The sequence below is a fragment of the Falco punctatus genome (assembly GCF_963210335.1).
Source record: "Falco punctatus genome assembly, chromosome: 9".
NCBI classification, from domain to species: domain Eukaryota; kingdom Metazoa; phylum Chordata; class Aves; order Falconiformes; family Falconidae; genus Falco; species Falco punctatus.
The window spans coordinates 27,358,034-27,381,277 of NC_137589.1; the positions used below are offsets into that span (position 1 = coordinate 27,358,034).

The following is a 23,244-nucleotide window of genomic DNA, read 5'->3' on the forward strand; positions in this document are numbered from 1 at the left end:
TACCAAATTTCAGAGGAATCTTAGTTAATGTGTACATTTTGTACAAGAGGTAATTTGACTTCTAAACAGAAATTTATTCTCATAACTTGTACATAAAGCAGTTAACACGTTTTATGATATATATTTGAATGATTTTTTTTTTTTCAGTCTGGAATGTGCAAGCCACATAAAATCACATTTTTACAGGCTACAGCTCCTTGGAGTTTCATAAAGTTTGTTCTCAGTTTGTGATTTCATAGAAATAGTTAATAAGCAGTATAAAATCTGGTTCCTAGATCATGCCACTGGCATTTCTTACTAAATACAATTATATATTTTCAGGAACATAAGCAATAAATGTATTAAACCTATCTCAAAACTTTCAAAGTCAAGTTGTGCTCTGCAAAAACTTGTAGGAGCTGCAAGCAACATTTTACTGGATGTAACACTGGAATAGTACTCTCAGGAAAATAGAAGAGCAAAATAGTTCAATGTCATATTACTGTATATAACATGTGAACCATTGTCACTTGTTTTTTTTCCTCCCATTTTATGCAAAAGTAATGAAAGTAACATGACTTACCATATACTCATTTTTCTTTGTCGAGGCACACATGTTAGAGTTGATTCCAAGTAAGTTAAAGGAGCAGTTTCTCATTTCTGCTCTTCCTCCTTAAATGTTCCCATATGTATTTTGTTTTTGTTAATGTGATTGACAGGCTTGCCATTCATGGTGGGTGGGAGAAAAACATTCTTAAAGTAAAAAGCCAGAATCATCTCATAGTCTGAAAAAGTCTACAGAGAATGTCAGAAAAGGAAGGCTTGCTTACAGCTATCTGTCTAGAAGTTTGATAAAGTTTTGTTAATAAATTTTGGTTTTTTTCCCATTTAACAGGAAATAAAGTTAAAGACAGAGTTAACAGAAATCTGGAAGGGACCTCGGGAGATCTAGGCAGGGCTTCAGCAGAGAGGCAGGATCACAAACAACTAGAGTATATTGGCTCAGTCTTGGAAATCAGTTTGGTAACCTGTTTTTCTAATTGAGTTCTTGAGGAAACATCAAGGTTCACAATGTCCTTGGGAGGCACAGCTGAAGGAAGAACTCTAATAAATTCTGTGCTATACTGCTAGAGGGTGAAAAAGAAAGTGCCTGTTCTTAAGAATAATTGCTGTCTAAGCACCAGATGGGATGGGTCTGGACATCCTCTCTTTCCCGAAGAAGCAAACCCAGTTTCATTAGCATTTGTTCATAAGCTGTGATTTAGGAAACTCTTGTTTAGTCTTTTCATTCTCGGCATACTTTCAGCTTGACTCCATCTTAATCGAAAAATAGTGCGGCCAAACTGGTCCCAGTATACTATTTTTTTTATCTTCATTAACTGGTTCTGTCTTGACGATAAACCAATGCACTTTAGAAGTTTGCTTGTTATTCAACATCTGTGTTATTGACAAAATACTGAATACAATTAAGGCCAGAACAAATTTCTATGGGACCCTACCTGAAATACCCATTGAGTTTGCAAGTGATTTGCAGTTGTCTTCCCAACGTGAGTCAGATGAGCACTTACAATATACAGTACTTTGATCAGATTTCTCCGGTTTGTATGTGGTGATTTTTATATGGGACCCCATCAAAAGCCTTAGTGATATGTACTTTGTGCCCTTATTTGTGCTATTAGGTAGCTGTCATATTGAGAAAGGAAATGAGACGGGTTTGCCACAGTTTGTTCCTGACAAGTCAGTTTTTACTGCAGTATTACAGAAACAATTTAGAAGTATACTGAGGTTCAACATTTGCTTTAGTATATTTGTAAAAATTGAAGTTGGGCTAACTGTTCTGTAGTTTGCTGTCTTCCTTCCTCCCTCATCTTAAAGGACAGATATTTGCTGCTCTTTGCATACTGTCATTTTACTGATCTATGTTATATGCTGAATTCATAGCACTCAGAGTTCAAGGATAGTTCTTGGCTAGGTCTTTACATAATCTGTATTGAGAATTTCATTATGCCTTTCTTATTTAAATTTCTAATCCACCTGTGGTGGCTGCTATCAAAATTAAGCATCTGGTTGCAATCTTTTCTGTGAAGGCTAATTAAATACTTCAGTTTTCTTTTGCATTTGTTATTTTTCTTTCCCCCACCCCGCTAAGGTGTGGATCTGTAATTTCCTCCTGGTTTTCTCTTACCAGTGTTTCAGGAGCCACAGTGACTTGAGTGGACTTTGGATGAACCTGTGAGTGAGATAAGTGCCACAGGCTTTTCCACCAGTGCCACAGATAAGTACTAAGGGAAAGAGTTTCTCACAAAAATGTTTCTGCAAAACATGATTGTGTACTTAAAATGGTTTAGCTTAATTGCATTCTGGCATATGTCTTTATCTAGTTATCTAATTAAAGCATGTGCTTTAGTTATTAAATTGATCTTTGGTTTTCAACAAGTGTTTTTTGGAAGTTCTTGTTGAAGTGCTAGAAGTCATGCAACAAGAAGGTATTCAAAATAATTTATTTTTATACAGCAATGCTGTATTGCTTAAAACTGATGTCTGTTCTTATAATAATAAAACTGTAATGCCAAATTCGTAAATTTTGTAATGGTGTGACCTATCTCAGAGCTTGATTGTAACTCAGAATGTGGTAGGCTCACCTAAATTTTCCTGGTTTTGCAGGAGAAATGGGAATTAAGAGGTGTAACTGCTCCTGCATGGCAACGTGTACTGTTGTTGTTTGAGTTGTAGTTGCACTTTTTTTTCCCCTCCTATTATGCCAGCCAAGTATAAGAGGCATGAAAATGGAGTTCAAGAGTCTTGGGTTCCCTGAAGACTGAAGTAGATTATTTTTCATGATTTGGATAAGTCAGGGGGGTTTTCAGAGGCCAAAGGGAACTCCACCTGCCTAAATGCTTTATGGATCTTTGCAAATATATCAATGATTACCTAAATGTTATGAAAGCTTTCATGTTATAAAATGAGCATGTGAGTTTTGTAGATGTCTGTTCTTCTGGTTGGGGGTGTGCGTGTGCAGTAAACAGTATCTTTCCAGTCCTACTAGCTGTGTGTAGTATTCGTTATTTTTGTGCAACTTGTTTTGTGTTATAATACAGAGGAATAATGTGTAAAACTTCTTTAAGCAGTTATCTCACATTTCAACCTAAAATTTGTTGGAAGATTCTGGCATGTAGATTACGGTACTGAAAAATAATTAACTGTTCATGGTAAAAAACATCTATTTGCACTACTTATTGAAGTCTTTCTCTGCATAGACCTAAACAGTAGTTCTGAAATGCACTTCCTTCTTGTGATCACAAAAGACCCAGACCTGAGGAAGCCTCAAATGGAAGAGAGCAAAAACCACAAAAAGCCAAATCCTAGACCCAAAACACCTTGCAAAGAATGATTAGAACAATTGCTATACCAAGAAGATTGTGGTTGTACACTGATTTGAAACCTGTTACCTTTATATTGCTTCCACTATATCCAGTTTACTGTATAAATATGCTCACTTTCTTTATTTCACTTGTTCTTCAACTCATTCCTGGGGCATGTTATTTCAGCTGAATTTTAATTATTGGCAAATTGTTTGGTCGCAAAGGCTAGATACATGGCACAAAAAACATTGTCTTCAGGACAGTTGCTCTTTTGTTATCACTCAGCCTTCTAAAATCCTTTTATGTGGCTTTTGATTGTTAGTTTGACCTTCTCTTTGAATCTAGGAATGGATTCAGCCATTCTAGAGAGATTTTCCCACATTATTCCATGCATTAAAAATGTACTTATTCTCATAGGTATTTGTTTGTAACTTGAATTTTGCTCCTGGTTTTCTTTATCTTTTAAAAAAATTAATGATTTTAACTATTACAATAAAATATAAAAGTAGTAAAACCCAATCTGCTACAAAAGTGGCATTGTTCATTAGAAATTCTCTTTGATTTCTTTTGAAGGCTGGAATTGTTGCTGTAGTGCTTGATCGTGATATTCTTTGCAAGTAGTCAGTATTCTTTGCAGTTTAACTGAGCCACTTTTTTGATTTTTATTCTTTTGAACACCTTGGCAGAATTTGCTGTCTATTCCTCTAGACTCATATGCTGGCTGGTGTAGTTTGCACTTACATTGTATGTAATTTCATTATAGAATGTGTCCTTCTTTTAAACTCATCTGTGTTGACTATTCTGATAAAATATAGCAAAATGTGTATGAACAGATTTCTGTCTGGCAACATTTATATGCATTAAAATCTAGTGAGTAAATTTCAAAACAGAAAAACAATATTATTTTGGTGTCTTGCCTTATCATTTAAATAACATTTCTAGGCAGCTTAAATTTGAAAAGCTGCGGTTGATGCTTATTTAAAATTACTTTGGTTTTGTTCTTTTGAGGGATTTTGTTAGTATAATGAGTTCTTAAGTTAAACACTATTGATCTCTTTGAGGCTTGTACATTGATATGTGTAGAAAGTATGTACCAAGCATGTGACTCTTGGTGTGGGATACATGGAAAAATGTCAAATTAATACTTCAACTCCCAATGCGCATACTAATGCATCATTGCACGGTATTTTATAGTGGAAGATCTCAACAAAAGTTGACCCTGTAGGTAAAGGCTGCCATGAAGTTAGTAAAAGAACTTGAGTGGTAGGGTGTTTTTCTGCATCTGCTTCCCAGGTGCAGAGTTCTCTGTCACTGCAATGATCTTGCTTACTCCAGCTAACTGTAGTTAGAGAAAATTCTAAATGATGTTTCTAAGAAATCTGCCTCAGTTTGATTTTGAAAAGAGGGCTAGATTTAAATAAAAATGCATGAAGATGTGCATTTATTTCAGGTGTTATGGATACCTCGTTTCTTTGAGGTATTGGCACAGAGGTACATCTCTGTTCCCCACTTGCCCCACACTTCTACTCCTTACAGCCCTTGTAATCTTTGGAACAGCCTTTGATATTTCAGTACATCCAGCCACCAAGCAGCAGTTATGTTGTTTTCAATGGTGAACAAGTTCACAGAACTGATAGTGGCTTGAGCTAGAAAAACTTCAGTCACGACAGACTTTGGAGTAGTAACTGAAGTATTTGTTCTCAGGATGGATTGTTAGCAGGAAATGTAAGGTACATTGTGGAAAACAGTTACTTCTGTTTTGAAGTGGAATTTCTTCTTGCTTAACATACAGGTTTGGAGAAGGATGGCATTTCTCCCGTGCTCTTACTGAGTTGGGGGTCTTAGAGACAACGGTCAATAGTGACGCATTAGTGACGCTAAAATATCATCAGTATTATAGTGTTTACATAATGTATAGTGTATATATAGTGCATGTATACTATATAGTAGAGTACTATAGCATAGTATTATAGCACTGTAGTTTAATATTATGATACAGTGTTTCTGTGCTACCGATATGCAGGTTTCATTCATAGCTTTAGTTCTTCTATTTACTTAGAATGATTGAGATAAAACTGGACAGGGAAAATGATTGGATGGGAGAACAGGACACTGCAAAATTTAGGACCTTTCTATAGGACAGCAGAAGGTCTGAGGGAAAAGATGCTCAACTGTCATTTGAAAGAGGCAAGATCTAGGAACAGAATCTGAGATACAGGGTTGTTTGGAAAAGGTGTTTATTGTTTATTGCCATAAAGAAAGTCTGTGGAAGAAGCAAGAAGTGATGGTTTTGGGAGCCCAAAATGTTCAGGGAAGCATGTTATAAACTTTTATGGGTAAGAGGAATTGGTTGAAGCATCATGTGTCAGCTGGCCAGCATCCAAATGTTGTTTGGACCAAAATTAAACAGACTTCCTCCCTACTTCTAGTCAACAGAGCTCTGTAAATGAAATTGGAAAAATGAACTTCAGAGCCTATTAACTAAAGACAGAAGAAAGGAGGAATTCAAAAGAGGAATGTGGGCTTAGAAGATGGATAGAGAAACTGAAGAGATTGACAAAGAGAGGGGGTGTAGAAGTGGAAGGGTACAAAAAGTAAAGAAAATGAGGAAGGTGGTGATGGGGAGACAGGCCGTGTAAATAGAAAATGTTTCTCAAGGTTTTTGGAGTCATAAATAGAGCTTTTACATGTCTTGTGTCCTTAGCCTGCTGACATAGATAAAACTTTATGAGCAGAGTTTATTTGACAGTCAACAGAGAGAGGCTATGATAAAATCTCAATAAATAAGCAGGAGCTTAAGAGCTGAGAGATCTATAGGTTTGGGGTTTCTTTTATTCTGACAGCAGTATGTGGGGACATCTCAAAAATATATTTTAAGAGTTGCTATGTTTATGTTAATAAACTTTAAATGAAAGAACTATCAAGAAAAAATGACAAAAAGTACTCTAAGTTTTCTCATGTGGGCCACAAAACCTCAGTAATTTCATAACCTTTTATTTTAGCTCCTTTTTATTAGTTTGCTTTTCTTTATCATTTAGGTAATGGTACTGTCATCAAACTTCTCTATCAGCGTGGTATTAAGTGAAATTAGATCTAGGTAAAATGATCTTATGATAACAAGAAAGGTGTGGAAGGAAAAAAAAAACATTCAGTGACAGATGCTTCCCCACACAAAATTTGGAGGCGTCTTCTGTTGTTATATGCTGAATACAGTCAGAATTTAGTATGGTTATGTCTGTTCTCTTTCTGTTTTTCTTGTGAACCAGCTTTTGCTTTTGTCAACCTTTCTTCCATAGCTTTAGCATTTCCAATTCAATTGTCATAGAGATAGTCAAGAGAAGCCATGAATAATCACACAGGTACTTTCTTTACACAGTACCAAAGTAGTCTGCTGCAGTATGAATTGACAATATAGAGTTGTTTCAGTGTATTCTTCTCTACTGTCTTCCAAAGGCAGAAGCCATGCTGATCATGTTAGTTTATTTCCAAGGAAATATGCGTTGCCTACTGGAAAAATGCTGGGGCTTCTAAATTTAATTAGGTAGAGGGTGAATAATACCATGGGATGTAACAAAGGGCAGTTTTGTGGTACCAGTTGGAATTAGTGGGAATGAGGGTAGCAGCAGACTGCTGCTTGTTTGGGCCTTGCATAACAAACAGTACTATTAAAGTATATTTCAAGATTGTTGCTGTTTATAGGGAATATGCTAGGGAATACTGCGCACAATATCCATGCATATTGCAACCTAATGGAGAAAATTCCAGTAACAGCTGTGCTTGTGTGGTGTAGACATTCCTCTGATAAGCTTTTTAAGGATCTAGATAGGAGTTGTTCAGTTTGCATCCATCTACCAACAGTATTATAAATATTGCATTTCTGACCTTCAGATTTTCTCTCTTGATCTCAGGTTAAATGATATGTTTGCCAGATTGACACTACTGACATTCTGTCTAACACTGTTAGATTAACAGATTCCCTGGGATCCCATTGTCATGGGAACCGTATATCTCAAATGATGAATATACTTTGAAGCAATAAACTGGTAAAAGTTAACTTCTCTTCACTTCCAGAGAAGTGAACCATAAACCATATGAGGTGAGAAAGAAGAAATGAAAGCATAAAAATCTTGCACTCTGGTTTATTTTCTTTATATGCTTGTTTTATGGTTTTGCACACCTCAAAAGCATCCCTATCTTAGAATTCTATGCCTGTTTTCAAAAGTTGATTGGATGTATGATGTGAATTAGACCTTGATAATGTTATCTACATTGCTGATAAATTGGAGTCTATTTTGATTCAAGAATTTTATGAAAAGTCAGTGGGAGTTGTTTATGCATAACCTTAATGTCTCATTCCTTTGATATTAAAAAGAAAAGAAATAAGAACTTAAGCATTAAAAAAAATAATGTTGACAACAAATGTCAGGCTGATAAAAACCTCACCGCTGACCTTCAGAACAGTGAGATTTGACTATGATGTGATGATCCTCTGAGGTCAGAAGTCACAAATCAGATGATGCAGTGATGACTTTAGTCCTCTGCAACCTACACATTCTGCATAACATCCCATGCCTCATTTGCCACATCTTTTCCACTGTCCAGAGCATGATCTATTATTTCTGTTAGCAGTTTTGCATCTCTCCATTATTGGTGGATGATAGCAGACAATTGGATTCTTTGACAGTTCTCACCTCTTGGTTGGCTGTGCCCCAGTTCATAACCAAAGCTATGGGAGATACAGATATACCAGTATCAGCAAAAAGAAATGTAATGGCCCATAGCTTATAACTGATAACAGATTATTTAATGTAATTGTAAAGTTTCTTTTAGCTGTAGTTCATCCCTCCTTTTTCCTATTGAATTGTGTGGCTGGCATTAGTTTAGTTTGATTTATGCACACAGAAATGATTTTATCATTTAGAGTTACCATTCTATCAGTGTGTGGGCTGGAGGCATTCTGATCCACTGTCCTTATCACATCACTGAGATGATGCCATCAGTTGCTTACCCTGCCAGCTCGGCTGCTGGATTTCTCCTGAGTTTGAAAGTGCTTATATGAGCTTCTAAAATCACGTTTTTGTTCCCGGTTTTAAAGAAAGCTCAGTAACATGTAAGGGATGATAACGACCAAGTAGTTTTGAGATTACATCTGTAAAGCCACACAATCACTTACTCATTAAATAGTTTCTTTCCTTACTGGGGATCTTACCTTTTTTCCCATCACTTCATCTAGCAAGACTTGATAAATAAATGGAAGTCCAAGCAATGCTTAAATTGAGGTATTGGAAGACATACGTGCTGAAAACTACTTTGCATAGAGGAGGAGTCAATAGAAGTTCTGGTTTAGATGATCTGAACTCAGAATTCATGATGCTATAAATAATTTTTGTTTAATTTTCCTTCTCATTATCACAATAGATGAATTGCGCTCAGCTCTTTTACCTCTGGCTGTCTCTAACAGCACACAAAAACCTGTGAGTCAACACTCTGTAAGAGCAGAACAGCAAGAGAGGAAGGCCAGAAAGAAAGTGATATTTTTGTGGGGATTTTCTTGGTCTCCTTCAGGTTTCTTCTCTGTATCCCAGGAAACTTGAGAGCACAGATACTCGCTTGTCAAGAGGCTCTCTGAAACACATCGCTCCTGCGTAAGTGTGGTTATGAATCTCTGAGAGGATGAGGAACATCCTAGAGGCATGGTGGCCAATGTTGACTGGCTTCAACTCTGCTACTGATAGAAAACTGGCTGAAAAATAAGAAACCCCTCTGTTTGATGTGAGGCAATATATTCCTAAGGATTGCCTTTCTGCTTCCCTTTTTTGCTGCATTTCTGTCAATTTGTCTGCCTTCGTATTGCAAACTGCCTGTTGGAGCGGGGGATTGTCCCCCTCTTTAAAGATTACAAGTATCTCAACTATAAGGTGATTCTGCTGTGGAAAGGCTGCTTTCTGTGTTTGCTCTCCCTGTCTGAACGACAGAATCTTTGTATTTATGACACTAAATCCTCTAACACAAACATCCTTGTACTACCTTTAATTAGTAAGAAAACAGTTTTACAATTGGTTTCTATTATTAACTCCAGTTTTAGAAACTCTTAAAAGTATTTCTGTGCAACTGCATATACAAGAATTCTAGAGCATCCATTCTACAAAAGTAGACTGTCCAAATGCAGACAATGTCAGAAAGAGCAAAGCTGAAATGTAACATTTCATATAAAATTTCTCAGTGATATTTGATAGCTTTGTAATGGAAGAAGAATTAAGGAGAAAAGTTGACAGGAATAACCCTCCCTGCTTCAGAAGGTACCCATCTTTAAGAATGTTTGTAAAATTCTTTCCTAATAAAAGTTTTGTGGGTATGACTTTGGAAACTTGGAAAGCAAAATCAAGTGAGCTTCTCGAACGGAGCTAACCTCTCCGCTGTTTGAATTTTCTGCATCCTTTAATGTGCTTGTAGAGAAATGGCTCTTTAGATTCGCTCTTATGCTCCCAGAGGAGATTAAAATGGTACTGGGAACTATTTATCAAATGTTATATGTGCATGTCAGTACGGAGGCTTAATTTTTGGTGAAGGGATTTTAGTAAGTTTTTGCCTAATTCCCCAGTGGGTTGTATACGTTGGGCTGTTTGCACACATTAAGTATTCTAATAAATGGTCTGAATAATTTTTTTTTTTACATTCATTCTCCCCAAATCTGCAGAAAAAATCTGATTTTGTTTAGAGAACCAAATTGCAAGTCCATCACAGATAAACTCACTCATTTTTGTAAGTAAGAGTAAGTAAAGTAAGTAAGAGTAAGCAAAGATAAAAACACGATCAGAAAGGATGCCTTCTAGCAAACTGTTTTATCAAAATGACCCTAGAACTATTCAGTTAAAGTTCAAGGAGAAGAACTTGAACCAAATGAAGTGCTGTTTATTTCCAGAGAGGATCTTAATCCTTAATGTGCTTTGCTTAACATTACAGGATCTTGTGGGAGAAGTTAGCGCTTGCCTTTCTTTGAAGTTACCAGCTGAATTCTGAAGACTTTGTAAGAGAGCAGAACACTTTGCTGGACTGATACAGCACAAAGGTGGTGAAATCGCATCGCTGTTATGGAATGTTTTTCAGAACATTTTGAGAAGGTGAGTTGGAGCTACAACAACATGTTTTGTTTTGGGTTTTTTCTTTTTCTCTTTTTTTCCCCTTCCCCTCCTAAAACATGATGAAGGATGTAATAAACCAAGGAATGTATAGTAGCACAAACTGCACTGAGGACTAATATATTACAGGTAGTATAGCAAGTGAGATACCTTGTGTGTTTTCAGTCAGCCTTAGGGTGAAAATAGGAACAGCAGAAGACTTCTTGAATGGTGAAAGGCATTTTATGTTGAACAGCTTTTACTCTGGTACAGCTGATCCTCATATAATGTCTAACTAGTAAAGCTTTCTTCTAAATGAAGTTACAAATCCATTCTGTACATTATGAAATGAGTATTTTGAAAAAGACTGCTGGATTTGAGGAAAAAATAGTGAACTCTGAGGAGGAACTTATTCTCACCATACATACTTTTTCATGCAGCAGAGTGAAGGTGGCAGTGGTCACATACATGTACTAGACAGTTTTTTTCTACTTCTTCAGGAAAAAGCATTAAATACCATTTTGATGCTGCTTCATTTTACTGTGCTACATTTGTTTCTTACAGGATTAGCAAATACAATTCCAGATAATTCACTTCAGTAGCATATCTATCAACAATGCATAATGTATTTATAGTCTAGAGTAAATACCAATAGAGCAAGACACTAGTCAGCCAACCTTGATGTAATCAATTATTGTCTTATATAATTTTTCTTTGTATTTATTCTGGAATTTAATAATGGTGATCAAAAACATATTTCAAAGCAAAACAACGAACGATCAGATGCAGTTGCAGATATCTGTAGTTGCAAGTGTCTGTTATCACAGATCTATTCAATCTATTCAATTTCTAAGATGAGTTGCAATGCTGTAGGCCTAGCTTAAAAAATTCTGATGATACATGTACAGTGCATATATGAGATGCTAGCATTTAACTGAAGAAATACAAAGCATTATAACGCCATGTTGTAACAGACCATAAGGGGGAGTACTTAACTACATTGAATCGTTAGGGCTCAGGAATAAACACTTAAAGTAGGAGCTTTCATGCAAAGCAGCCGAACATAGGTAATCTCTTCAACTCTTGTTGACAATGAAAAGCAATTTCCTAAAAGAAGACTTTCAGATCTTTAGACTCAAAATAATTAAGTCACCCCACGTATATATACAAACTCAAACAGTAGGTGCTTTCCTGAACCAGAACCATTGTAATTAGCTTTCAAAAATGAACTAGTGGGGTTTTGGTCACTTTGAAAGGAGTGTGATAGTTTCTTCACTTATTTGGCCAGATGGTTAATTTATTAAGTGTAAAATTGGGAATATTTACACATACAAAATTACTGTTTCGGTTTTTTTCCCCCATATTTATGCGTTAAACACAGATTCTGTCTGTAATTTTGCCATAGATAGTTGCACTTTTTGTGTTGATGTTGTTTACTAAGAGACCTTTTATTGTTACTGCTGTAACTGAGATAGGAATCTAGCCCACAGTATACATTCATGCAGGAGATATTTGCAGCTGTCAGATAGTTGGCAGCTCATTGCCTTGTTTTGAGATCTGTGGATAAAAAACAGTGCAGATTGATGACAAGATATCTGAGTGTTTTCTTTTTGTTTTTGCTAACTGACACTTGGTTTCAAGAGGGATTAACATGGTAGTTGGCTGTTAGTTTACCCTGGCTAACTCTCTGTGGAAGACAATAGTAGAGTAATGCCACACTTTTGAAAGAAAATGTTATACTTTGCCTTTTATTTGGGAATCTTCATGTTGTTCTTAAATGCTATTCGCATAATTTAAGGGAACTTAAAAATTCTAACTTTGGTAATTATGAATTGCTTGTTTGTCAGCAGTGGAAATACAACAAATACAATGTCAGAGCTCTGCTCTGTAGAATTGTGCAACAGCCTTTCATTGTACCTTTGTAAGCAAAGTATTGCAGTAACTCTAGAAGATACTTTAAAAATCTGTTCTTTAATACTTCTCTCCCTTTCATGTGCTGGTCACAATAAAGTGCTCGGTTTCACCTTCTAATTTCTGTGCCAGAGCTTATATTCCCAATGTGTGTACATCACCTTGTACATAGAAACTATATTATGTTATGCCAAATTCTGGCTTCGATACACTTTCTGATGATGATATAATTTCAGGACTTAATGTTTTTTCAGTTTGAATGACGTTTTAAATGAAGGCTTTATTTCAAAGTGGTATACAGCCATTGATTTTAAGCCTAATGGATTTTCTGTGCATTTGGATTAATTAAACAGTGAGTTCTGAGTTAGAGAATTGGGATAAGTGATATCAAACACAGATGTTTATGCAAGTTCATGCACATTTTCATGCTTTAGTAAGTAACATTTAAGAAGTGTGTTAACAGTGTATTGTAAACAATACCTTAATCTCCAATCAACCATCTCTGAAAATGACTGAAATCTTGAAAGAAATTTGTCTTCAAAAATGAGCCAAAGAAAATTGTTGCGTTGTTTGAAAGGATTACTTTTTCTTGCCAGTGAGTTTGTGTTTAGGGGAAACAGGGAGTGTGTTCTCAGTCAGGGGCAGTAGTTCACCCTCCTTTCTCAGGTGAACTATTCGAGTATTTGACATCCCTTTCCCGCCAAAACCAGCAATCACAAAAAAATGTGGGTACTTAGCTGAGCTGTTCTTTGCACAGGATTGTTCTCATATAGGAACGTCATCCCTTCATGCTGAAGTGATTGAACTAAATCATAACTAAATCATTCACTCAACAATTCTTCCTCCTTTTCAGTTTACTCTTCAGACACTTGCAGGATAAGATATTGCTAGATCTGACACTGGAATCTCCCTTAAAAAAAAAAAAAATAAGGTCTTTTTCTTGATTTATTTCCATCTTCTGGGACAGAATGACTTGGCTTACAAGCTTCAATTAAAAACTATGAAATTAGTTCCAGAATAATTTACTTCTACAACAAATCCCATGAAGAAATAAATCAAACATATGTGGATAGTACCAACACTTCTGTGATGCGTATAAGGGTCATGAGCAATCAGACTGGAACTTAGTGTCACGCCTACAAAAAGCATGGAACATGTTCACCCATTATGCAAGATATTATGGTATAATATTCTTGCCTGGATGGTATAGTAATAAATAGTTACATTGAAAGAAAATGTGCCCCAGGTTAACATAGCCCCTCAATCTCTGAATCTCTCAGAAGAAAGTTGCTGTCCTGAATCTTTGGCAATATAGGACTGCTTTCTCCTATAAAGTAGTACCATCTGAACCACATTGTCAGCTTTGGGCATTTGACCTACTTAATAAAGACAAAATGTTTTTAAGATTCATAGAAGTGAAATGTCATACACATGTGTACACACCACTATGCAGGTATAAAGCACATTTTTTTCTGCACCAGTTGCAGAGTAAAGGGCACCACTCTTCCTAGCTCTTACTGAACTCTCGTTTACTTACTCAGACTTCTGAAAATCTTAAATGAATCCCTTAATGAAACACAAGTTTTTGTTGCCATCTATTAGAGTTAAATTTATACTAGCTGAAGCAGAAATAATCCAGAAGCTGGCCTTAAACCAGGAATGAAAATGGAAACTACTCAGTGTAGAAATTGCAGTACTAAGCCTTCTTTTTCATGAAGGCTTCAAATAGAGATCCATAAATTCATAGGTGTTAAGGTTGCAAGGGATTAACAATCATTATAGTGTGACCTTTTGCATAACAGAAATTAGGATTTATGTAAATAAATTCTTTCTTTATACCCTGTGACTATGAACTAAAACATAGAGTTCATAAAATATCCAGCTTTGACAAAAAGAATTTCCAGTGTTTGAAAATCTGCCACAATCCAACTGTGCAGATGTTGATGAAAGTGAATGGGTCACGTCTGCCATATATTTCTGGTGAGAGCTAGAATTTATCAAAATAGTTACATATTACACTGTATCAGTCTAAATACATCTAAGTATATCCCTTTATGGCTAGTCTTGATACACCAAAATATGACTATTAAAGATCAAAATCATAGTTAAAGAAATGGTTGCAACTTCTTTAAGCAATAACATAAGTTTGTAACAAATGCAAACCACAAACCCCCACCCCAAACACTGGTCAGTGCTGTTATGAAAATCTAACAAAAGCTGGAGATCCAACATACAATATATGTAACTGGTGGTTCTGAGGTTTGGGCTGCTTATGCCTATTTAGGATTTAGTGTTTACAAAACAGGTAAACCAGTTAATGTTACCAGCAGAATGACGTGAAATAAAGTGGTGGGGTCATGTCCTTATTGGCATTGCATCTAACTCTCATTTCTCCAACAGTGCTACTGTCCTGCTAAATTCAGCGTTACCTCTAAAATGTTTAATTAAGACAGGGACTTCTATGTTGACTTGTCTTTTAACCACCTTTTGGAGAAGGGATTCATTTCTTTTTAGCCAATTCTAACTACATAATCACACCAGCTTCTGCAGAGCAACCAGTGCTCTGTTACAGCAGAATCTGGAAAAAAAGAATTCTGGGAGAGGAAAAAAACTTGAAATAATTAAACACTTTGGTTTGAGATTTGTGATTTTTATTTTTTTTTACTTATTTAAAAATGGTACTTTAAAGTAAAAATAGTCCTAAATTTAAAAATAAAATAAAAAATCAGGAAAACAAGTACTCTGAAAATGCTTTTTGTTGACTGACTTCACATCAAATGAAACACATTGTTCAACCTAAACTGAATGTTGAATATTCTTGGATAACTGGATACAAGTAGTCTTATTTTTGGCGGAATTAACACTTCCAATCACAGAGAAACACTTTGGTTTCATTTAATGGAAAATGTTCCACCTTTTCCAATCAAACAAATATTTCTTTCAACAGCTGTTCAACAATGAACTGAAAACACTTTCTTTTACCTTCTTGCATTCCTACACTGTGTGTACTCCTCTGCATTCAGTATTAAGCGCTCCCCAACATGAGTACGTTAATTTGTCCAAGAGCTATATTTCATTTGGGGCCTAATAAGGTCACTTCATAAGATGAAGAAAAGGGCTAGATTTAAGTTAAATAGATAAGAGGTGCAAAACCTCGGCTGCGAGTTCTGCAGAGGGAAATTATTGTTTGTATGACTGTGAAACCAAGCCAGGTGGTTGCTTTGAGTCAGTTTTGGCTCCAGTCTGTCAGACACTGTTCACCCAAACACATTGTTACCTCCCTGCACCTAACACCTTCATACAAACAGGAAAGTTTCTTTATTTGCACAGGAATTAATTAGCCATATACCCATTTGGTAATGTGGATAAATAATCCCACCTATCCTGACCCCTGCTACCTCAATATTGTGTGCATGCTCAGAATTGCTAGCCCAGCAGTCCTTTTAGACATAGAACATGGGATCCTATTGAATTGAACTCTTAACTCTACTGAACTCCGAGCTCTAAAGGTTTAACCTGTTCATTAATGTTGAAAAATGATTCCTTTTAACCAAAATTCAAGCACAGGTTTCAGGCCCTTGCTCGCGTCGGTGCTCAATCAATATTCTCATTTCTAGACTTAGTCTAAAACACAGGCAAATGAGCTTTATTTTCCCTAAACCTAGTAATTATCCTAACCTGATTGTTGATATGGATCTATTGCATCACCTGTAATAAGTGGAGGCTGCTGGCCCAGACTAAATCTACTCTGGCGGCCCCTTTGATGCTGATACCCAAGTATACATTATCTGACCTTGTTGATCTGGACCCTAGGCCTTATCCTAAATCTGGGCTTTCTTATCTTAGCTAGTCCAAGGTTATTCTTACTACCCTTGTCTCTAGCCAGTTTGAACACCTCTTCTGGGTAAGTAAAAATCACACTTAAACCCAAGCATGTATTTCTGAGACTCCCTCAACCCCTTTTTATTCCCTCTTGTGTCTTTCAGCTATAGCTGTAACTTTTATCCAAAACATTATTGTATTCTATTAACATGCAAACCCAATATTTATTATCCAAGATATCATGGCCCAGGAGGTAAAATCATGTTAAGCGCAGTAAATTTGCCCTAAGCACAGTTCTAACCTTACCTTTTCATATCCTGCAGAAGCCATTGCCCTTGATTTAAGGTTGGCACTGCTTTGGTCATTCCCCTATATTTAGAATGGGATTAAAAGTGGTTCCTCAGTTCAAGGTTTGTATGTAGATGGGCTGATGTTTGTTTCAGGTACAGGGTTAAGATAGTATCTCAAAAGATCGTGGGGCCAGATACTTACGTCTAAGGGTAACAGGATTGCTGCTTAATAATTTGCAGCGTGGACTTTCCTAAATGTGTAGAACTCAAGCTTGCTGTATTTTGGTCCTAGGACTGCACTGTAAAACTGTTATGTGTTTTCACAGCTGAAAAAGACTGAAAAACAGCGATCTAAATGGAAGATGAATGAATTTGGAGCTTCTAGTCACTTGTGAAAATAAGAAACCTGAAGAGCATTGAATTTGCCACTTAAATTTACATATGTGCCTATTTTGAAATGTGAGGAATTGGGAGAATATTGACTACTTTTCAGGCTTATTCAGCATAAATTAGTGTGAAAAGTGATATATAACTGTTCAGGTATATTCAGTTTATTTATGGTACTGCAGCAATCTTAATAATAAGGGTGTGCGTTTTTAATGTATCAATTTAAATGGATGCCTGTAAAATGTGGCTTCTTGGGGGGAAAAAAGCAATAGCGCAGACTTCAATCATTGCTGTAATGACAAAACATTCTCAAATTTAACAAAATTAGAAAACCTGAGCCACCACTGTTTTAATGTATTCCTAAAATTTTGCTTGCCCTGCAGATGATTGAGGATCATGTATAGCCTTTCCTGAAAATAAAGTCATGAAGCAACTGGCTCTACCATCATGTTAATTAAGTGCCTTCTCAGCTGATTCTTCTAACCTCAGGTTACTTGAGCTTTGCAACAGCAAGGTTTTTCAGGTTTTGGTGGTTTACAGTCAGGTGCTGCAGTTGACTTCTTTTGGCCCAGACATTTTACAGAGAGGATGGGTTGTAAGTTTTCACATCAAATGAACAGTGTTGGGTTGTGAGTGACAACATTGTAACAAATTGTAACTCCATCTGTTATTTGTACCACATATTTAGAGCAGTTTAATTTTATGAGTTTAATGTTCCGTTATTTTCCTAATCATTTTTACTCAACGAATCTGCTAAATTGCTGTGCCAAGCAGTGTAAAACAGCCTTAAGAACATCTTGTGGATCCAAATGCATGTAGCAGGACTGAGTATGACTAAAGAAGTACTTACAGTTAATTTTTCTTTCCTGCCTAGTCCTTTCAAACAAACATCAATGTCTGGCTCTCACGTTCAGCCTGGTACATCATATTGCCGTTTGTTTACACTGGAAGGCTTGTGGGTAGCGCAGCTGTGGAGGTAGCGTGAGGTGATGCGGTAGTGGTTTGCTGTGGAGCAGCAGGGAGCGTGCGCCGTGGCTTTGTACCTCACCACAAAGGCTGGCGGGGTTTGTGTTTTGTTTTCTGTTGGTTTTGACCAGTGAGTAGTGAGGAGAATAGGTATAAATAAATAGCTGATAAAGAGTGTTTGTCCTGACAATTTTTACATCTGACTGTCAGAATGGTAACTTTAATACTTTTGCAAAATAATGTTGTATGGAACTAAGGAGATAAGAAATCGCGCTTGTGTATATAGTGTATATGTATGGATATTTCACAGTTAAATGCAAATGTTCTAAAGTTATTTTTGATAACTTTCACTTTTATTTGACAACAATGTCAACCAGAGAATACCTATTTAGGGTATTTGTTAATGGCCTGTATCATATGCCCTTGCCATCATCAAATCCTTCCTACTCAGAAACTGTTCTTCTGGACAGAACTGTCTTTTTCCACTCACTGCAGCAAAGTGAAGAATATTATTTCCTCTAATATTCTCTCCATTTCTGTCCTCTAACAGCCTGATTTTACATCTTTGTAATTCCACATATTTCAAAAGTTAAACATAATAGAGGCTAAATTTTTCTGTGTATCATGCTTGAATTCATGACATTTTTGAATTCTAGTGCATTGTAAACCTCATAATGGTTTGCCAACAGCAAAAAAGAACTATGATATTGAATTGTGTCCTTAATAACATCACAAAGTGCAAAGTGACTAAATTAAAATGTACTTAAACTATAAACAGCATGTATTTTTAGTAAAATTTGGAGTAAATTGTTGTAACAGAACAGCATTCACAAAAGATTTACCTGCTTTATATCTTTCCTGCTGTCGTATTTAGTAATATATGGTAATAATTAGTTTAGCATAGGATCAGAAAACCAGAAATATATAGGAAATATGTAATACAGGAAACCTTGGTGGAAGAAAGATGTTGAAGCATTCTGACAGAAAGTTCTTTAGTACGGTGTAGTTTTCTGATTTGTCACTTAACTATTGAACTACCAGCTCCATTCGTAGTTATGTGAAAGTACCTCGAGTCTGACTTTCCACATAGCAGAGAATTAGTTTTCCTTTCTCTAAACTGAATCCTTTCTGCAGCAATAAACAAAGGAAAGAGGAGTAGAGCTCATATATAAGTACTTCAATTAGGTGGAATTATACTGTCTCTTTGAATAGTATAAAAATGTGTCAAGACTTGTGATGGAATTCCCTGATAAGCAGGTGTGCATAATAAAATAATGGCATGAGATTTACATCTATGATTTAAGGAGTCAGAAAGATGGTGCTAAAGACTGTTTTCTCATAAAGACCTAGGGACACTGTGGTTTTCTTATAAAGATCGATCAACATGTGTTCACAGCTAAGCAAATATGCAAGCTACATTGGGACAGGGCTTGTAGGGGCTATAGCAACCTTGAATTAATCTAGTCATATTACATTTTCTGCAAGGTGAAATGAGGAAAGCAAATTTTGAGATAGCCTGGAAAAGGAATTGCCAGTGGCTTTGAGAAGTAAATTTTTATGCAGTTGAAAAAAAATTAGCTTTCATTGTAGTGAAAGGTAGAGCTATCAAATCTACACTGCAAAATGAAAATTTTATAGGCAGCTGCCAGAACATAGGTGAAGTCAGTAAGAGATGGAAAGAATATTTTTATGGAAACTGTGTCAAGACTGGTTTTGGATTAACAAACATTTAGCAGGATAAAGCAGACTCTTTCCTGCTATGAATTAATCACCCGGCTAGGTTACTTCTGCTGTAATTAGTTCTGCATTAGTGGAACTCAGAACCTTAATAAATCACAAAGGTGAGAATTCTGCCCCATTCCACTATGATTTCTAGCTTTCCTCAGCTTAAATTTCTGAGGAAAAAAAGCTTCTAATTGATTTTTCCTTGACCTGCAAAATTTACAACATGTCACTCAGATGAACGTCGGTTTTGTTTTCTCTCTGGAGACAACACAAACATATGTGTAATCCTCATCAGCAATTCTTTCAGCTTCTTGGATGCTGGCTCTGACTTTTTCTACAGCTTATTAAGTGGAATGTGCAGAAAGAGCTCTGTCAGGACTCACTGTATTGTTAGCCATTACCTGGTGCTTTTGCTCCATAGCCAGAAAGTGAGATAAACTTATCTTGGTGTGATGCACAGAAACTTTTGAGAGGACAAGGGGACATACCACGTAATATTATTTGTAAGTTTTTCTTCCCTCTGCAACATTTTCTATGGTATTTATGCTTAATTACTCTCTTTTATATTACCTAGTCTGATTATCTCCTCAGCTTGATGATGAGCCAAACTGCAAGCCAAAGAAGCTTTCCTGTACTGCTGAAAATAGAGTGTATAGTTGATAGCTTTATGTGAAACAATGGCAGTAACCTTTTCCCATTTTTCATTATTTTGGCTTAAGTACATCTATCTTTATTAAATGTATCGTGCTTTACTATCTGTAAGTGTAGAAGGCATAAATCTCACACATACTGCTGTTCGTATATTTTGTAATGTAAATAGGTCTAGAACTGCATTTGGATAGTTACTGCAAGATGTGTCAATTCTACCATCTAGTAACTATAGTAACAACTAATTAAAAGAAGAAACATGATCAATTTAGCTGTTACATTAGCAGTATCCTACTGAAGGAGTGGGGGACGCAATAAGGATTCTTTATGGAAGAATGAAGGTGTCAGGATAAGAACTTTTATAAAAAAGTGTGTTCGTTTCTAGTACTATGTTTTTATATATGAAGTTTCTGAAATGTCCACAGGAACATTATTTGGTCATCACTGAGAGCAATAGTCTTTTTAGCTGCCTAGGCCTGGGAAGTAACTCCTGCCAGGATTTGTCACCAATTACTTTTTCCCATGCTGCAAGGGAGAACCTTATTGCTCTATTTAATTATTCAGCACGGTGGTATCTCTCTTCCCTAGTTTCTGAGGAAAGGGCTTAGAATAACAACCCTTTTTTATAATAGTTGTGTATACAATCAATTAAAGAGGCAGTCAGCTCTTGGTATTATGTTCTACATGGGCATTTTTTGAGAACTGTTGCTAAATACATTCTTCTTTTCCAGGTTTTATGTCCAATTTGGGGAGGGGAAAAAAAAAAAAAAAAGGAAAAGATAACAAGTAACTGTTCTGACCGCATACATCAGAAATGTGCATTTGATGATAGCAACTACAAGATTTCATGTCCTCTCTAAGCCTAGTTTATCTTACATGCCAAATACCTTGATATAGCCAAGTAAGCATATCCAAAGCATGCTATCAATTCAGCAGTTTTTCAAGATTCTTGGTCATCTAGGTGTTTTATTGAGTTTATCATCTTTGATGTGAATAACTCAAGTATGTATACTTCAAAGTTGCCCCCTGAAAGTAAGTGTTCCAGTAGTTCAGAGAATATAAACACCAAAGGGGATGAGGGAGAATTGATTTTTAAATATATTCTGGAAATTTCAGATATGCTTTTTAAATGTATTCTGGGAAGTTCAGATATGCTTTTCAATATTTTCTTATCTTTAATAATAGTACATTTATTCAAAACACTGGAATCAAATGTAACAGCATGATGTTCTGTTTATTTTGTAGGCTAACCTATGGGGAAAAAATAGGAACTAAAGAAACGGGTTCATACAACATATGTTCAAACAAGATTTTGCTGGGGCAGGTAGCAGCGGCCAGGAATTCCAGGTACCTGACCCCTTTTGTCCAATGGAATTGTAAGATATTGTGAAGTTTGTTGATTACTAAAAACCAATGAGAAACTTCCCACATAATGTGGAATTAAGGTCAGAAACTCAAGGCCTTCATGAGTCCATATAGATCCCTGGTGATAATTGAAGCAGAAGACTGAAGTAAAACAAATAAATAGAAAGATTAAAGCAAAACCTGTACTTGTTTGTAAGAGATAAAACTTCACCAAAAATTTCTTAAATATTTTATATTTTGGTATAGGTACATCCTTCAAGTTTGTGCGTTGGCTAAGTGTAAGTGGTACAAATATAGAAAAGTGCTATGTAATGACTTCATTTAAAAATAAAATTGGATTCCACAAAATTTTTACTAAACCCAGTAAAAACATGTGCCATATTTTTTTAGACATTGAGAGATTGTTAGAACAGGTATCAACAGTAAAGGGAATGCTTAGAAGCCAAGAAACTCAGAGTTTAAACAAAAGCAAAGTCATTACAATATCTAGACAAAAACAAGTATCAGAATGATTTTAAATTTTCCATTAAATTGTTCATAGAAAAATGCTGAATTACCTAAGAATTTTAAATGAAAAAGCTAAGAAAAATTAATCTTTGAGAAACAGTACTGTGTAAAATGCCATTAAGCCTATGTGAAATCAATAAAGGTATCCAAACAATCACTTAGCTAGTTTTTATTGATGGTGCTTGAGAGATGCTTTCTCTGAAGATTAGCATACTGCAGCTGTGTATTAAAAGCACCTTCACTTTTCACAGGAAAGCTGTATAAGATGGGCAAGTAACATTTTATGAAATATTTACAATGCAGTTCACCTGAAAGCAGGGCACTATCAATAAGGTGCAGTAACAGCTTGTGAAAATACTGAAATTCAGAGGAGGTGAACTGTGCTTTCCAGAAATCGTGTGTTCTTGCACTTTTCCTCCTGAGGAAACCCCCTTTGAAGCCAGATGGTACTCTGGGCTTCAGGCTGAGGTCTGTACTAGACACTGCTTGAGGACTGCTTGGGATGCTGTGTTGGCACCAACCCCACAAATGATGAGGACCTTTACTTAAATACCCAACAGCATTTGGGTACATCTCGGGCTTAATCCCTGGCTTTGAATGTGCACAAAACTGACTCGAAGCAAGAACATCAGAGCATGGAAATTTGCTCTAGATTTCCCTCCAGGGATGTGAACTACCCTGAATTCTGGGAGACTGTACTGAGATGGAAAAAAATTCTGCAATTTTCTGTGGCTGTAGACCACTAATCATATGTCGTGACTCAGGTAACAGGGTACTTTGTTATAAATAAGAGAGACACTTTTTCTCTGCTGTATTTGCTTTCTCCCTAATGCATATTCTACTTTCTGTGTTACTGTCAAATATATTACCATGTAATGTTGTAGGAGAGTGGGTTATTCACTCATCTGGGATATGGAAATTCTGTTAATTTTAGAAGATATGTTTAATAAAATTGCATCATTGGCAGAGACCTTTTCATGATACTATACTCTGTTTACTAGACGGAGAAAATCTCTTTGCATTAGGTTCAAAGCCTTTCCAAAGGAGCTGGGTGCCTAGGTTGCTTAGATATTTTGAAATCCCACTAGACCTCTGTTTGCAGCTTTTTGGCACCTAAACACCCTCGAAAATCTGGCTTCAGTTATTACAGTAATATGAAGGAAT

General features: G+C 36.1%; 1 protein-coding gene across 1 annotated transcript in view; it reads left to right on the forward strand.

Annotated features, from left to right (window-relative positions):
- The first annotated feature begins 12,302 nt into the window (after window positions 1-12,302).
- Window positions 12,303-23,244, forward strand: part of DNTT (DNA nucleotidylexotransferase) — a 107,648-nt gene continuing 96,706 nt past the window's right edge. Inside the window, exon 1 of the mRNA XM_080400980.1 lies at window positions 12,303-21,555. Within this exon, the coding sequence (XP_080257106.1) occupies window positions 21,505-21,555 (51 nt within the window). The 5' untranslated portion in view covers window positions 12,303-21,504. The remainder of the gene's footprint in view (window positions 21,556-23,244) is intronic.